General features: G+C 38.3%; 2 protein-coding genes across 2 annotated transcripts in view; one reads left to right on the forward strand and one right to left on the reverse strand.

Annotated features, from left to right (window-relative positions):
• cadm4 (cell adhesion molecule 4) overlaps positions 1 to 8,387 on the forward strand; it is a 215,627-nt gene extending 207,240 nt beyond the window's left edge. Inside the window, exons 7-8 of the mRNA XM_037676156.1 lie at positions 5,870 to 5,998; positions 7,232 to 8,387. Of these exons, the coding sequence (XP_037532084.1) occupies positions 5,870 to 5,998; positions 7,232 to 7,341 (239 nt within the window). The 3' untranslated portion in view covers positions 7,342 to 8,387. The remainder of the gene's footprint in view (positions 1 to 5,869; positions 5,999 to 7,231) is intronic.
• A 4,709-nt stretch (positions 8,388 to 13,096) lies between these two features.
• On the reverse strand, positions 13,097 to 16,389 carry LOC119409676 (adenosine receptor A1-like; the record flags this gene model as incomplete). Its single annotated transcript, XM_037676578.1, has 2 exons — positions 13,097 to 13,955; positions 16,019 to 16,389. Coding segments are annotated over 2 exons (1,230 nt in total), but the record flags the coding sequence as incomplete, so codon positions are not given.
• Between the last annotated feature and the right edge of the window lie 1,718 nt (positions 16,390 to 18,107).

Below are 18,107 nucleotides of genomic sequence, written 5' to 3' on the forward strand. Positions count from 1 at the left end.
GGTCAAAATGAAAACAGGTCAAAATGAAAACAGGCTAAAATGAACACGGGTCAAAATGAAAACAGGTCAAAATGAACATGGGTCAAAATGAAAACGGGTTAAGATGAAAACAGGTTTTTAATTACCTTTTATGTCCTTCTGTGATGTGAAAAGTATTTTCCCTTTATGCTTGGAAAATTTTATAGATGTTTGAACTGACTCTGTTTAGGACAGAAATCTCAATCCCAAGTGTCTTTCTTAGTTTATTAATAATAATAATAATAATAATAATAACAATAATAATAATAATAATAATATGAAGTATTATGACCATACTTGGTATTCATAAAGGTCTATTTGCTGTGGCCCCAGAGATGGTAGAACTTTTAAACAAGTTCCATAGAAACCCTTTGTTTTGATGTTTGCCACTTTATTTATTTTTCTATAACTCCTTTTTTTACTCAAAACTGTAAGCCTTGCCTGAATTTACAGAAAACACATGCATTGAAAACAGTTGTTGTTCCGTCCACCAATACAAGATAAATTTCTTCCAACCAAAAAAAAAAAAAAAAGGCATGACAGAGATCCTCTTATGCTCGTGGTTTCTGTAGATATGAGGTCATTTAACTTGTAGAATGAGACGGTCACAGCTGGATCCACAGCCTCCGAACTATCTGATTTGTTATATTTATGTAACTAATAAGTTGTAAAAAAATTACCTCAAACTGATAGGAGGTTCAAATCTTTTATCAAACACAAACAAATGAAGAAATTTCTTAAAGAAACACAAATTGTTTTTCCTTTTAAAGATTAAGCGGGTGAGGCAACAAAGACAGAAACGTCCCGCAGCCTTAACATTTTTATAATTACACAGTTTTATGATCATGTCACCTTCAAAAATGGTGCTTTTAATTTGATATAGACTTTCAACATTTAATTAACTGGATACTTTGTGTGCTGTTATTACTGCTTTTAGATAGTTTTTATTTATTTATTTTTATTATTTGAACAAAAATACTCCTTAAACTGTATCTACATGCTGTATGATTTTTAAATATGTTAATCAAATAATTGAAAATTCAGAAACATTTTAATTGCAAGAATATTAAGAAAATATGCCAAACTTTTTAATCCAGTTTCATGGAAAGAAAAAAGAAAAACCCACAAAGAAGCAGGAGTGAAGAAGTTTAACAGATGCTGCTTTGTTTTCCCATGATCCCACTCTTGCAGGCCATATCTTCTCTTACATTCAGTCTGTCTCCTCATCTTCTCCTGCTCTGCTGTGGTGTCTCCACCAGTTTGATGGCTCTCAGGTGCCCAACTCCTGCTCTCACATCCGCCCACACAAACACACCCACCCACTGCTTTCATTTTTATTCTGCAGCCTTCCTTTGCCCTGCATTTACACATTTATACACGAGCTTCTGTTTGCTTGCATATGCACCATGTGCTACCACCTATCTGTTAAAAAATAAAAAATAAAAAAACTGGTTGTTTGTTACACCACCAGCACACACGCTCACACACACACACACACACACACACATTGCCCAGTCAGCGTTTGTGAGTGTGTGGTCTTAGCTGGGTGTCCTGGCGCCTGGTAGGTACTGCTAATGAATCTGCATGAAAAGCTTACAGACTGACATTGGCCTCTGGAGAGCTCAGATGGTGTTACGGAAATGTATTTATCTTCACACACTCTTCATAAACACACTGAATTATAAAGAGGAAGGAAAGAAAGATCCGAGAACCAGGTCTGACCACATATGTCCAGAAAAGTGCTACGCTGCAGGTGTAAGAAAACTTGCAAAGAAACTAAAATTTGTCCAAATATTCTATTTATCTCACTATGCGCTCCGTCAAAGACATGCTGACTGTAATCTCATGTTTCGTTTCACACCTCGCACTTATCTGTCTGCTTCTTTTACTTAAAAGAAAAGATGAGGCAGAGTGAGCAGAAGCATCCCTCTTGTTCCTTTGTTGCCTCTGTGGCAGGCAGAGGTTGTTCAGCTGCTGGGCATGTGAGGAGATGCAGGGAAGAGTCTTAAGAAAAGCTGCAGAGTGAACACTTTGGTGGATGTTTAGTCAATGTTGATGTATGATCCATGGGACTCCTCAGAGAAACAACACAATTTTTAATACTGTCAGTCATTTCCCGTGGAGCTTTGGGCTGCAGGAGATTAAGAACAGGTTGGCATGAGGGAAACGTGGTGCACTTTAGTGCTGAGCTCCTCTGCTGTGAAATGTTGCTTCGGCCTGTTTTAATGCATTTCAGTCCTATGCGTCATGTAACTGCCGATGCATTCATTTAAATAATACACACATCTGCCAATTCGTGATCATGCACTTAATCAGTTTGTCATGGGGCTTTGTGAGAGCACAAGAAATATGTACGCGAGAATGAACTCTCTTCTTCAGCTGCTAATTCGTCCCTTTTCCCCCTCCTCCTCCTCCATCAATTTCTCCTTCTCCCCTGATCTGTAAGTGTTAGCTCTTTATTAAAGATTCATGTTTTAATTCTACCCTATATGAAGGTCCCAGGTCTGAATCAATAACTCCATGTCCTTGCTTTATGTTGGCTTTACCAGCTCCTACTTGACAATATCCCATCAAATGGCTTTTGTTATTGTCAGTGACCCAGATGCTCTTTGAGTCCAGAATAAAAAGATATGCATTTTTCAGCACTCATTCATATTTAAACAGACAGTTCTTCTTATTTTTCTTTAAGAAAGATGCCATATGTTGTTGCCAGACTGTTGTGGTTGCTAAAACATGCAACAGACATGTAAACACTCATATCTTCTGGGCTTTTCTTACTAACAAGTTCTGAATATCACAATGTCTCAAGCATCCATTTCCTTTCAGTAGATTAACTGAATGCTGCAGCTCATTAATTTCAAGATGTTACCTTTTATCACTTTCATAGATGCTAACAAAATATAAAACCTTCTTGAACTAGAGAAATTGCATTTCCTGCGAAAATGCAGTGTGAATGCTTATTGCAGAAGAACGTGCTGAAAAACAGCTGAAAATAGCTGAAAGAAATGTGCTTAAATGTAGCTAAAATGGATGAAAAAGCCTAAATTAGCAGAATAAAACAGAAAGAACACGTGTTTGCGTAATTAGGCTGAAAGAAGCAAAAATGAGCACAAAGAAAGTAGAAATTATTAGAAAAAGCTGAAATTAGCAAAAACAGTTGAAAAGTAACAAAGTCCATGCTCAATAATCCAGGTATAAAATCCAACTTTTTTCAGTCAGGTCATCTGGACAGTTTCTTTTTTTTGTGCTGAAACGTTTTGCTTTCGATCCGGAAGGCTTCATCAGTCAAGGAAACACACAACAAAACTGATTCTTCCTCCAACAGCTTACTCCAAAGTGGAACAAACCAGTTCTGCTTGTGATTAGATGGTCTCTTTGGTATGCCCCATCTCCATTGCTGGCCCTCTTCCTTTCAGCACAAAAAAATAAACTGTCCAGATGACTTGACTGAAAAATGTCAGTTGAAAAGTAGTTAAAAAGGCAGAAACAAGCAAAGAAGGTGGATAGAGCACATTTTTTTGCTGAATTAGGCTGAAATAAGTTGAAATAAGTGCAAAAAATGGGAAATTATCCGAAAAATCTAAAATTAGTGTAAAACAGCTAAATATTAGCTGACATAACTGAAACTAGCAGAAATAAGCTGAAATGAGAATAAAAAGGTTGAAATTAGTAGAAATAAGTTAATTAGGCAGAAAGTAGCAAAGATTACCATAAAAAACTTGAATTTATCTGAAAACAGCTTAAATTAGCTAAAAATGTAGCTGAAAATGTACAAAGTAGAACAAGCTTAAATTAGCATAAAAAAGCAGCAATAACACATTTGCAAAATTAGACTGAACTAAGCAGAAATGAGTGCAATTGGAAATTATCTGAAAAAAGCTGAAATTAGTAAAATTTTGCTAGAAAGTAGCTAAAAATGCAGAAAGAAGTATAAATTACCACAAGGAAGTGAGAGAGCACATTTTTGCTGAATTAGGCTGGAAAAAGTTTAAATGACTGCAATAAAAAACAAAGTGGAATTAGCTGAAAAAGCTTAAATTAGCATAAAAACATTAAATAGTAGCTGAAATAGTAGAAATGGCTGAAATAAGCCAAAAGGAGCATAAAAAGCTGAAATTAGAGAAAGAAGATGGAAGAAGTATAAAAATGTTATAGTTAGCACAAATAATCTGAAAGGAGCACAAAAATACTGGAAAAAAACAGCTGAAAGTAGCTGAATTAAGCTTAAATTACCATAAAAACAGCTATATAGTTGCTAAAATAGTAGCAAAAGCTGAAACTTTCAGAAATAAACTGAAAGGGGCATAACAAGCTGCAATTAGCAGAAAGAAGTTAGAAGAATCAAAACAATTTTGTAGTTAACAGAAATAATCTGAAAGGATTACAAAAATGCTGAAAAGACATCTGAAAGTAGCTGAAATGAACACAAGGAAGCTGAAAGAAGCTAAACCTGAACAAAATGTGAAAGGAGCAGTAAAAGGCTGTAAACAGATCTAAAGATTTGAAGGATGTAAAATGAGCTCAAGTCATTGTCTGAGAAATAAAAAATGGCAGAAAAGGCTAAATATTTAAAAAAAGCTAAACTAAGTTAAAAAAAAAAAACCTGACTGATGAAGCCTTCTGGATAGAAGGTGAAATGTTTCAGCAAAAAAAGAAACTGTCCAGATGACCTGACTGAAAATTGTTGAATTGTATACCTGGATTATTGAGCATGGACTTTTTTGATTTTGAACCAGTTTGACATGACTGTCAACGAGGAAGAGGGCCAGCACAAGAGGAGGGGGCGGGCCAAAGACACCATCTTAGCACCAACATAACTGGGTTGTTCCACTACGATTTGTTGAAATAGCTTAAAAATTGCAGGATGAGAATTGTGCAGAAAAACGTACGACAGAAAAATGAATCTCAATAGTGTGAATGCTTCATGAGCGTTCACATAATAAGGGGATTCATTCTGGCCAGTTTTAATAGTTCAGTGCAGGAAATCAAATTAATAACTAATCAATAATGCTGGGCAACCTTCTTGCTGAAACTGTAAACTTGAAAATCTATCCTTACTTTTAGCATCACAAAGGATATGTGTATTAAAACAATTAATAAATGTAGGAATCTAATTCCAAATACTGGCCTGTAGGTAATACTGCCATACTTAACCTATCACAGATGAAGAAGGGTTCTTTTGCTGTATTTATGAGATGGATAATAATAAACTTCACTGCACCTGTATGTAAATTGTTCTTTTTATTTTTCATAATTGGCTTGTTTTGTTTATGAGTAGAATATAAAACTTGTAAAAGGTGTATTTTTTCATTAATAAATTTTAACCAATGCTGCAAATTTTAGCCACACGTTGTCGAATAATTCAACAAACTTTTTTTCAGACAGTTTGTATTTTACTGTTCTCTGTGTGTGTTTGTGTTACTAAAGTTTTCACTACAAAACAAAACCCAATTTTTCTTCCTTCAACATGCATTGCGCCTTTATCATGTGCTTGGATGGAGTTTCTCTCTTTATTTCTTTATTTGCTCTCCTCATTTCTCCACCCTTTTCTCACCCATTCAGAGACTGTCTGTCATACTGTTCAGTTGGGGTGATGAAAGGTGATAATATAAGTTAGGTGGAAGATATCGAATTCTCTTTTCTCACGTCTTCCTCCCAGTACCCTCTCCCATGCAGTGCCTTCTTTGTCTCCTCTTTATCCTTCTTTCATTTTTGATCAATCGTTTTCTTTGTCTCAGTTTCTTTTGTATGAACTCTTCCCTCCCCCCAATTTTATCAGCATACCTCACAATCTACTAATTACTGATGAACACTAATTGTCTTGCTTGTTTTGTCTTTCTTTTTTCCTCAGATCCTGGTGCAGTGGTAGAGACTCACAGTGCAGTACCATATGCAGTGATAGGTGGCGTTCTGGCCCTTCTGGTTTTCACCGTCATCTGTGTCCTCATTGTCACCATCTGGTGCTCTGTTCGGCAGAAAGGTAATGGACAGATATACCCTTAAATCTTCTCACCAAAACAGAAACTCTCAAAAGCTCCTTTTACAAACAGAAAATCAATAGTTGACGTATCGTTCTCACTTTTGCCACAGGTATAGTTTTAATAATTACTTTTTTGGCATAGTTTCAGTCATATGTGGCTACTTACATCCAAATTCTCTGTAAACAATATTTTAAACTAAGGTGTAAAATTGTCAGCAAATAGCAAGGTTGGATAAGATGCTCCTTTCTGGCAAGGCGCTGTCTGTAATAAATGATCTTGGCCAGGCTGATCGAAGAGAAAGGGTGGGGTGGAAAAGGTGTGGTCTTAGTGTTTTATGACTTTGTTAGTGTATCAAGACTCAAAAGAGTCCTCCCCCGTTTCCTATCCTTTTAAGTGCTCTTCTTACTGGCAGTGTTGTGTGACATGCTGCAGCTGCCAATAAATGATCTGAGAATAGGGTAGCAGGCTGAAGCCAGGATAAGTCACCCTATGGCTGGACAAGCTGCCTGTCAACATCCGGCATGTCTTGACTGCGAATCAGCACAGGGACAGGACCATTACAGCCAATCAATGGTGAGACAGGGCCATTAGGGCTTTGTTTTTGGGCCATTGTGACTGTCAGCAAACCATTCAACCTCTGTGGTAAGAAGAATGAAGGTGTCACTCACTTCTAGACTGAAAATGACTCTCTGGGAGATGACTTAGGCAGTGCTTGTTTTATATAATATATACCACACAGATCCATTTACTATATGGATTCCAGGGTGGTTATGGTACGTTGGGCTTGTTTTCTGGGTGATGCAAACTTGAATTGTTCACTTGCACCTAACATTACCTCCACTCTTTTCTGCCTATTTCTCTTCCCTCCCCATCTTTTACTCTCTTCAATTCTCCCTTTTCTGTTACCTTCATCTCTTGTGACTTTTCTATTCACGCATCCATCTGCCATCTCTAATTTTCTGCCCTGTAGGCTCATACCGTACACGAGAGCCTATTCTTGCCTGGTATTGACCTAACAGTCAGTTAACTAATGGATTAATCAGTCATAGGTATGGAAGACTATGAAATTAGCGCTGATTGCTGTGACAATGCTGCATGGCGCTGCAATGATCATGACGCTTTGCCACCTAACCTCCCCCCTACGATCTCCCTCTTGTTTCTCTCCCCTCTTTCTCTCTCTCTCTCTCTCTCTCTCTCTGTTCTCTGCTCTCTTTCTCACTCTTTTCATCCAGGTTCCTATCTTACCCATGAAGCCAGCGGGTTGGATGAACATGGTGAAGTGCAGGAGGCCTTCCTAAATGGGAACGACGCCAGCCAGGGCAAGAAGGAGTACCTACTGTAGCCCTTTTCTTTCCCTAATCCCTTTTATTCTGACCTCGTACCCCTACCCTGTTCTCTCCTTATCTCCCAACTTGTATACAGTATACATACACACACAAACACTTCTATACAATGCGCCATAATAGGCGGCCTTCTGAAAGTGACTGTATACAGATTCTCCACACAACCAATCCATCACACGCCATTCCACTCCATATACTCCATACACACTCGCATAACCCAAGAGAGAGAGACAAAGCGCCTCGAGGCCCCGCAGACATTTACGACTGTGCCATATACAGTACTGTAAGTCGAAAACACTGGGGGGAAAGTAGAGGCAGTGTGAAAAAGCTGCAACAGAGTGAAGTGAATGTAGACAAAAGCAAAATGATGCCATAATTATTTTGATCGAGAAGGGAAGAGGGCAACACAATGAAAAGCGGCACTCTGCCTGTGCAGCCGCCAAAGTGGAAGGGGAATTAGAGGCAGATGACTGCTATAATTCCCCGCCTGGAGAATAGAAGAATCCATTTCACATAGCGCAATCTTTAACTGAAGGAGACAGTCAGAGCGCTGTGCGAGGAACGAGATGGGACTAAGAGGGAGAAAGCTGGACAGGAACTATTTAGCACTCAATGGTAAAACACTTAAATTTTTCCAATTGCCAAAAGGGCATTGTCTACAGAGCGCAACTCATATACAGGTGCGTCTCAAAATATTAGAATATTATGAAAAAGTTCAAATTTTTTTTTTGTCAATCATTTCAAAACAGATGTTACAAATAGAGTAACATTTTTCAAGTCTTTATTTCTTGTAATTTTGATGATTATGGCTTGCAAATAACAAAAAACCAAAATTCAGTGTTTCATAAAATTGGAATATTCCACAACCAGCTTTTGGTACCTTTGGCAGTGTGGGCAAGTCCTGCTGGAAAATTAAATCAGCATGTCCATAAAGCTCATCAGCAGAAGGAAGTATGAAGAGCTCTAAAATGTTCTGGTAGAAGCTGCGTGGACTGTGGACTTCAGAAAACACAGTGGACCAACACCAGCAGAGGACATGGACCCAAACCATCACTGACTGTGGAAACTTCACTCTGGATTTCAAGCAACATGGATTCTGGGCCTCTGCACTCTTCCTCCAGACTCTGGGATCTTGATTTAAAAATAACATGAAAATTTACTTTCATTTCTGTTCAGTGCCCTGAGATGACTTTTGTTGTGACTTGGTGCTATATCAATAACCTGAACTGAATTTACTTTCATCTGAAAAGAGGACATTGGACCACTGAGCAGCAGTCCATTTCTTTTGTTCTTCAGCAGGTAAGATGCTTCTGATGTTTCTGGTTCAGGAGTGGCTGGACTTAAGGACTGAGACATTTGTAGCTCACGTCTAGGACTTAATTAAATGATTAGTTTGTGACACCAGGAGTTTCTAATATTGAACCTCTTCATAATATTCCAATTTTCTGAAACACTGAATTTTCTGTTTTTCATTATTTGTAAGCCATAAGGATCAAAATGACAAAAAAATAAAGGCTTGAAATATTTCACTCTGTGTGTAATGAATTTATATGCGTTTCACTTTCTGAAATGACTGACAAAAAACATAGAACAATTTCATGATATTCTAAATGTTTGAGATGCACCTGTATAATTCCCAACAGTTTGTAAAACCAGAATCAAAGGAAGTATCTACAGTATACTTTAAGAACAAGCCAACTTTTCTGTTTGCTTTCTGTGTTGGGTAGTTTACCATTTATTTTATAAGGAAAACCAGGTTTAAGTGATGTTTTTTCTCTCTCACTACAAGAGTAAAGGAAAATATGGCTGTCTTCTATACGGCTGTCAACATCCATCATCCTCTCTTTACACCAGCCACCCCTCCACACACATCTTCTATTATTTTTTCCTCTGTCTCCTTCTATCATCACTCCTTATGTTGGCCCCTAGTAATGAAAGGATTAGCATTGGACTGTGTTCCTGAGGAAGACGAAAGGAATATGACTTCTTAAGACTTTAAAAAAGAAGCTTAATTATTTTTAGAATGTCATTAAGAGGATCAAAAGATTTAACAGTCCCCGATAAGAGGAGGAGGAGCAAACGGTGCCGATGAACGAACAAAATGGATGTTTTTTTTCTGAACATCACCACCCATATGAAGCTTCATGCACACATTCATACAGTAAACGCGTTGACAGAACATATATACATATCTCTGAATTCTTTGTATAAAAAAAGACCAGTGACATAAATTAAATTAAACTTTTACGAAAAAAAAAAAACTGTTTACTATTGAAACGCATTATGAAGCAACTATACTAACACAGAATATTAGCCTATAGAGGTGCAACGCCGAACAAACTACTGTCCAGTGATCTTTAAAGAAAATAAAAAAGGATAAAAAAAAATCATTTGTCTTTATGAGAAACCACAGGTCTTATTGTTTTGTTTTTTTTAATAATTATTGTTATTATTTGAACAATTCTGATTGTTGTTACTGTTATTATTATTGCCGTTGTTATTATTACAATTGTAAATGTTAAAGAACTGTACACTTCCCATGGTTCGTTTTTGGTTTTACTATAGAAAAATATGCTGTTAATTTTCACTCTTTTCCTCTTTGCTCTCTTTGCCAGTATTTCTCTCTTCGTCTACTGTGCCTAGTTGTCTCTTCTCCTGTCTTACACTTGTTTATTTTAGAGTCCATGTGTCACTGTTGATATATAGCTAACTATTTCTTTATAGGGGAAAGATACAAAGCACGACAAAATAAAAAAAAAAGAATCCAAAAAGAACTTGATCCGACTGTTATTTGTGTGTGAACTGTGTAATCAGTTACTGGTTTTGATGTTTTCCAAGTGAGCATTTGATTAAATCAATGGAGAATGGTCGAATTATAGGTGGGAAGACGGAGGTGATGGAGCCAGCTGAAACTGCCAGCTCATGCAAAATAAACAAAACGGAGCGTCGTGAAGTTAGGTTAATGAATCACACGAACAGATAGTGTGGAAGAAAGGGTGGCAGGAGGGTTAAGTCGGATGCACACAGAAAAATATGACTCTGCCATTACCTTCCACACAATCAATACCCGATTCTGTCGAGGAGCACTCAACATGTCTATCTGTGTGCAAGGCTAGATTTGAAAGCCGCTGGAGGTCACAAGGTGATAGATCGATGTGTTTCTCCTCCATCGATGGCGAAGCTCCGCAGTCGCCTGTCATAAAGACAGATTGTCAAACGGCAATCAAAGTAATGGACTCACCAAAGCACCACCAGCATGAGTTGACACTCCTGACAGCAAACAATTCAGTCGAAACTAGACATATCTGCAGTTTATGATGACGCAGAGGTGGCCCTGGTAGCTCCCGCTATCAGCCTCACTGTGGTCAGTGAGTAATAAAACTAAGAATATTGTCCTTTGAACGTCTTCAAACAGAAGAGAATGTCCTTCGAATTAAGACGTTCAAAGACTGTTTTTCTTGTGGGGTTGAGAAAACGCTTTTCTGTCTTTGGTTGGTTCTTTGTTTTGTCTTCTCACAAAAAAAAAAATAAAAAAAAAATATCTAATTTTTGTTTGACTTTTGGTTTTGCATTTGGTTTATATTTGGAAAAAAAAATTCACAACTGCCAAGATTTGATGGCCCCAGGGGTTCCCAAACTTTTCCGTGCCATGGCCCCTCAAACAGCATTGCTTCAGGCTGAGCCCCCCCAACTCACAAGCACTGTTACAAAATATGTAAAGAAATATCAACTTTTAGAATGTTTTAACTTTTATTCACTATATCCAATTAATTATTACAGCTGCTGAGCATAAAATGTTATTAACTAACATGTTTTAAACACTGTATTCTATTCCCACTGAAAACAACAACTTTTTAACAAACTGTTGACCAGAAGAACAAAACAAATGAAATCTAACCTTTCGCTCAAGCGATATTATCTGGAAATGACAGATACAGATGCCCCAGTGGACAATTTTTATTATTTTTGCTTTTTAAATTTCTTTTTAATCTTCTTCTCTCCAGCTTTCTGGGACCCCATAGCGCCCCCTGGCGGCCCCCCAGGGGGCCGCAGCCCCCACTTTGAGAAACACTGGGCTATAGTATAGAGTCAAAAATAAATTCAATTCAACTCACCAACTGAGGCTATGTGCATTTCAGTTTGAACTTAACTTCACTGTTGGCCCTCGTACTTATCGTTTGTCTTTTCCAAAAGTGTTTTAATAAATATAAGAGCATAATAATGATGCAATAAAGTACTTGTCCCAATAATTATTTGACTGCCACTGTAAGTGACAGCTAAATGCATAAACACAAAAAATGACTAATGGACAAATCAATGATAAGAAAAGCCAGAAAACAATATGTGTAGAATTTATGCCATCAAGTGACTATATTTTATCTGGACTATAATGACATAAAACAAATCTATGAATCACACTTTTTGTTTTTTATGTCCGTTTAAGCAATCAATACCTTGGAATGGGTTTACAGCTACTATTGTCCCTGTTATAAACCATTTATTACATCATGTTTCATTTCGACGAATTGCAGGAAGTATCTCTAAACTCTAGTGAAACCCAAACTATTTATTTATGGTGGATTTAACCGTTTTGTCCATCATTAAAGGCAACCTGAATGCAGCTTCTGTTCTTTGGTCTCATCAAAGATGTGTGCAGAGTGAAGGTGTAGCATGAGGCATTGATTGAGGTGGCGAGTGTGTGTGTTGATTTTGCATAATCAGACGGCAAAGTGCTTTCGGGCACAAATGAATGGAGAACTGCACGGCAAAAGCAAAGGAAATGTTTGGTCTATCTAGCTTTACCAGACTGCTCCATCAGTACTGAGTTCAACTCAGAAACTTTTGTACAGACTGAAACCGTACCGTCTATAGCTTTTAGCAAAATGAAAGAGAAATACAGAGTAAGAACAAGCTTGACAAGGGAGAAAATCATTTAATTATGGACACGAGCAGTAGGCTATACAGAGCTGAAAATAATTAGGTAATTATAAAAGCTGACATTTTAAAAACTTTGAGAGGGAAAGCAATCAATAATTGTGACAAACAGTAGAGTGGAGGGAAAAAAAGACGTCGACTTTCATGTCCATGTTCTATGCAGAAAGAAATGTATCCCCCCCCCCATCAGTGACTTCTTAACACCAGCATAGTACAAGATGAAGAATCCAATTATTGTGAGCAAGACTCTTCTTTTTATTTCAACAAAGCTTCACGTTGTATTCACACATAAAATCAAAACAGCCATGAGTATATGTGTCATAACCAGGTTAATTACACTCGCACTACAATTGCAGATTCTATCTTGACCACTGTTATTAGAGAATAACTAAACGCTGTAACACATACACACATATGTACAGTATATATACACGAACATTGATGATGGTTAGCTTAGCTGAGATTTAAAACGGCTCAACATAGACCCATAGGAAGCAGTCAAAGAAAGCAGACATCTGTGATCAGGATAGCACTTATCATCTTGAGACTTAATTTTCCCACTGACATTTGGTGGGGGACCTAATAATTAACTGGCCTTTTCGTTTGCGAGTAAGATGTAATGTGTGCAGGCATGGTGTTGCTGATAGAAATCCAATAACAAACAGTAATGCTTCTAAAATTAAATGGTCAACAAGTTGCTTGTATTGCACATATACATAGAGACATGGAGACAGTGTTGTCTTAAGATTATCTTCTTGCTCTGAGCTTAAAAAAAAAGTGTGAATGCAGAGCTTTTACTTTACAAAAAAAAAGAAAGGTTTAGACCTCTGGGCACACTTTGGCTTTAAGAGAGTGTTTGGCTGAAGACCACGGAGCTGACTGAACTACCTCACGCAGTGCCATGCGGACAGATTTTCCTTTGGAAAGGACTACTGCTGCTGTAAGGTTGGGAACAGCAAGAGGGAGGGATACCTGCTCCTCTCCTGCTCGTTTCCTTGGAGGGGTGAAGAGGATAGGCGGTACGAGACTGTACAGCTGAAAGAAGAACAAGGCAACTGCACAGGTCCAAGGAGGCAGATGAGTATCAGGAGTGAAAAGCAAGAGGGCCTCAATAACGTAGAGAGGCAGGCAAAGCAGAACTAAAAGACAAATGGAAAAGGCTATGAAATGGACCAGATGGGACTTGTGCTTTTTTGTTTCATCGTGATTAATAAGGGCCTTTTTTAACTTTGTGCATAACAGGGCAAAGTAAATTGCCATTAAGAAAAGTAAGGGCAGGATAAAAATTGTAATCCCATGGACATAAACTACAAACTGAGGACTGAGAACAGTGTCTGGTGCACACACGCCCCAGTGGCTGCTGTGAATCTCAGCATAAGTGAAGTTGTGTTTGTCCTCTACATAAAATTTTGACAAGAAGCCACCGTACGGTAGGTACTTTGCAATGACCTTACGGTCCTTGTGGTATTTTGGGAGCGGTGTTGTGGTGTGATGGGGCAAAGCGGTTGTCCAGTTGCCATCCAACCCGTGGTCATCTGTGCCTGGATCAGTCCTGCCATTTGTCCAGGTGTGAAGGATGTCTGTGCCTATGAACTGGGCAAAGGAGGACAGGACTGACCCCACCCAACACAACAAGACCGCACACAAAGCTCTCCGACGGGTCACCACCAAAGAGTATCTGTCAGGCAAAAAAAAATAAAACAATTCAGACTTAATATAGGCACTGCTCTTCAGTGTGAGCTAAAAAGAAATATATATTTTTTTAAACTAGAAAGTTCCTTGAGAAACTTTGATGGGGACTGCCAGGCTGCTGCCGATTTAAATTGTTGATTTGACAGTAATATGTGCTCGGGTTCGCTCTCAGCTACCACTGTACCACATTTCAGCTGGATAGCTCTAAAAATGGCAGAGTTATTGTATTTTTCTGTTTTGGCTAAGGCAGCCATCTTGGACTTCTGATTCGGATTCAGTACGTGATAGGGGATGTTCTCAGCTGTAACCTCACCAAATTTCAGTTCTGTATGTGTCAAAATGGCAGAGTTAAAGCCATTTAAATGTCGCATTTGTGGCCATCTTAGATTTTTGATTTTGATACAGCATTTGATAGGAAACATTCTCAGCTATTACCACACCAAGTTTCAGCTCAATATCACTAAAATTGTCCGATTTATTGTATTTTTCCTTTTTTTTTTGCTTAGGTTGCCATCTTGGATATTTGATTTTCATTAGGAATATATTACAACTCTCTCTGAGATACAACCATCCTTTATTTCAGCTCAATATCTCAAAGAATGACCGAGTTATAGTCAAGTTTGTGTTTGCTGAGGTAGCTGTGGCAGACATCTTGAATCAAAATGGCTCCAAACGTTAATCAGTTCTAGACATTTATGTGATGGTTACTTTCTGTGAGTTTCAAAGATATCCAACAGTGAGTTTCTGTTTTCTTCAGGGACATCTACTGTAAGCCATGTGTCAACAGTAGTTGGTGCTCGAGCGTTCTCCCATTCTTTTCCTATAGGGAAATATGGTGTATTTGTTAGCAAAATATGTTGCCATGGTAACTCCAATTGCCAATAAAAGTAAGAGCTCCCTTCTCGAGATTGAGCCGGTCGTTTTGATATAGCTTTTGTGCGTGTGCACGTTCGGGCCTCATTGAGGGAGACGGAAGATAAATAAATAAATAAATAAACGCTTATTAGGTGTAGAGTGCATTAATGCACTGCTCTCCTATGCATTGCATTGGCAGTCTCCATTTATTAAATGTTAAAAATGGTGATATTTTTCATTACCACCACAGATGCAATATGGCTCAAGAATTAATTTAACTCATATTTGACATTTCTGCTACATCCTGATCATTTTTAAATGAACTCTGGTGCGTTTTACAATAAAAATAATAATAATAATAATAATAATAATAATAATGATGAATGTAATTTGTAACGCACTTTCCATTAACAAAAATCTCATGGTGCTACAAAGTGCAACTAAAATCAATGATAAAATCACAATGTGAGTAAAATACAAGAAAAAATATTTTACTGCAGCTATTAAGCAGTTTTAAATTCTTATTGCATGATAAGGTTTGAATAAATCAAAGGCGAGTTTAGGTCAGAGTTCTCAGAGTTGCTTTCATATGAAGCCAATGTTTCACCTGAGAGTCAAAAATTCTCAACGGCAAACTATTTTATTGCTTTTGTCAAACTCTTCTAAACCTGAGGACCTTTTAAACAAAAAGCCAAATTTGTCCAAATTATGCTTTTCAACAGCTAGCTCCTCTATTGCTGGCTTTTGCTTTTATTTCCTTTGGATCAAGTCTGTTAAATATTAAATAAAAGAAACCCACAAATTTAAAATTATAGTCAGAAATTGACAATGGATAATAAAACACTTTTGGGAGCTCTGAACAAACAGTTTTCCTATAGAAAACATCCCATACAGTGGTACATTTTAATAAGTTATTTATTTCATCTTCACTCACTGATTTTCTTTATAACTTCCTGAAAGCATCCCTAAGGGTGCTGGTTGTCTTGCAGCTCATATATCCACCTTTTCCCACAAATGTGTAGGGAAGTTTTCAGGCTCCACTTGCACTTTGAAGTTTTTCTTTCATTTTGAAGTATTATTTTCATGACGGCATCATTTGTAAATATCTGAACCCTTTTAATGGCCAACACATACTGTTAAAACGAGATTTTCATTTCTCGCCCATTTCCGCTGAGCCAAGCAGTTTCTACTCACCTGTCTGCCAAATTGTGCTGAAGGTGGACGTCCAGCGTCAGCAGCATTAACAAGAACATGGTAAACTGCCGGATCAGCAAGGGGCAGCACACGAGGGTTATGCAGGTGTACAGACACTGGGGTGTTCGTAGGTTGAGTAGCACGGTCACAGGGACCCCTAAAGCCCCACCTACAGCCCCCACGTAGCCCAGGCACAGTCGAAGGCAGCACGAGACGCTCCCAAGTTGACCTCTGGCCGCCTGCGTCCCTTCAGTTCTGGTGCTGACCGCCATGCACAGCCTCACGCTGAAGACGATCACAGAGACCGATAGAGTGCACTGGCACAAGGTGTACAGCCAGATGAACTCCATATCTGTGGTCAACAATGAAAAAGGCACCAAAAGATAGTCAAACAATACAGTTTAAAAACATCTGAAAATAAAGGGCACATCAATACTTTTGCAAACACGGCTTGGCTCGATCCCATTCTGCTTCCAGTGCCTGCGTTTCCACGGGGGTCTTTCACAAAGAGGGCCCGTGCTGCATACAGTTTTTCAAAAGAACGTTCAAACATTGACAGAAAGCCGAAGAAGAAAGGAAATATAAATGAGACAAGAGTGACAAAAGGATGAGAAAATTTTGAAGCTAAGCACAGGCGTGCAGGGTAGAATACTTAGAACGTTAAGCATGAATAAGAGAAAGTGGACTGAGAGTGTGATGCAAGTTTGTGCTCGCAGCAGAGGAGAGGGCATGGGGTGAGTAGATTTTCTTTTTTGATAGGTATTGGAGAGCTGAAAACGTGCCTGGAGAGTGAAAAGGTCAGGCCAGACCAGACTTGACATAAGCTCCCTGCTGAGGATGTGAGCATCATGCAAACACAGAACAACACACAGCGAGCGGGCGGCAGCGCACTGTTAACACTCTCATCTGTTTTCTTTCTTCTTTGACTTTGTTTCACCTGTCCCCTCACTGTGGCCCGTCATGCGTCATTCACTCCTCTCTCCGACACAAATAGACCCGGACATTTGTGCGTAAATACTCTAACACTCGATTCACGCTCCCCTGATGGGTGATTTTCAGCATTCAGGAATGATTGGCAGCTAATTTTAGAGCATTTTCAAACAATGGTTTCTCATGAAGCAGAGTGGATGATTATTAAAATAACAGCCGCAGTGTGGCACCTGTCCATTTCATGTAATTAGTTTGACCTTTTTGAAACGTTTGCCGTTAGTCGTCACTTCCATAATAATCACGACTGGCTGAAATAACCTCTATATCGCACTTCATAATCACTTTACACAGTTGTCTCCTGTCTCGCTACTCGAAAAGCCCCGGCACAATTGATTTACCCAAGTAATTAATGGAGTAAAATCCACCTCGCGAGAGTTTTCAATTCAAATTGTTGGTCAGACACTCAGAGTGTTGTTAGTTAACTTAATTAATCCTTTTAAAAGTATGGGGGTCAAACCTTTCAGTGTTGTCACAACCTGTTAGAAAGAATTTTGAAAAGGAGGTATTATTCCAAAGGAGAAATTTAGAAGAAAAAAGTATGTTACCTGTTGGGCCCTGCAATGAGACTGACTGATTACGCAGAGCTCTGTTCTTCTGTGTGTCTAGGCTGCCTTTTTTATTTTTTCTTTCCCCGCAGGGTTTTTGTCTCTTTTTCACTTCTCACTCTAACTGTCTTCCCCTGCTGACAGAATAAACCAGATTCATAAACATCTGCTTATCAACCCACCTCCTATCTCTCTCCTGTCTCTGCAAACATATCAATTGTGTCAACGTCGGAGCATGGATGCCCTTTCCATCGAAGATGTTCAAAGGGCAACATCCCCTCTGTCTCTCTGAAAACTACGGAAATACAACCGCACATGCACACACAGAAATAAGGCTTAGGTTCTTTTTATTCATATTAGTGATGCATTTTTTAATAGTATTATCCAGTTAGAGTGGAACAGAAGAAATAAGATGGCACTCTATTTTTTTTTATTTTTTGATGGAGGACCCATGATTGTCGAACAGAAATATCAAAGACCTTTTACAAAATCTGGCTTAAAGCTATTCAAACACACAGCATGTTATACACTGCCTGGCCAAAAAAAAAAAAAAA

Source organism: Nematolebias whitei, chromosome 5 (assembly GCF_014905685.2).
Source record: "Nematolebias whitei isolate Nwh7 chromosome 5, NemWhi1, whole genome shotgun sequence".
Lineage (NCBI taxonomy): Eukaryota > Metazoa > Chordata > Actinopteri > Cyprinodontiformes > Rivulidae > Nematolebias > Nematolebias whitei.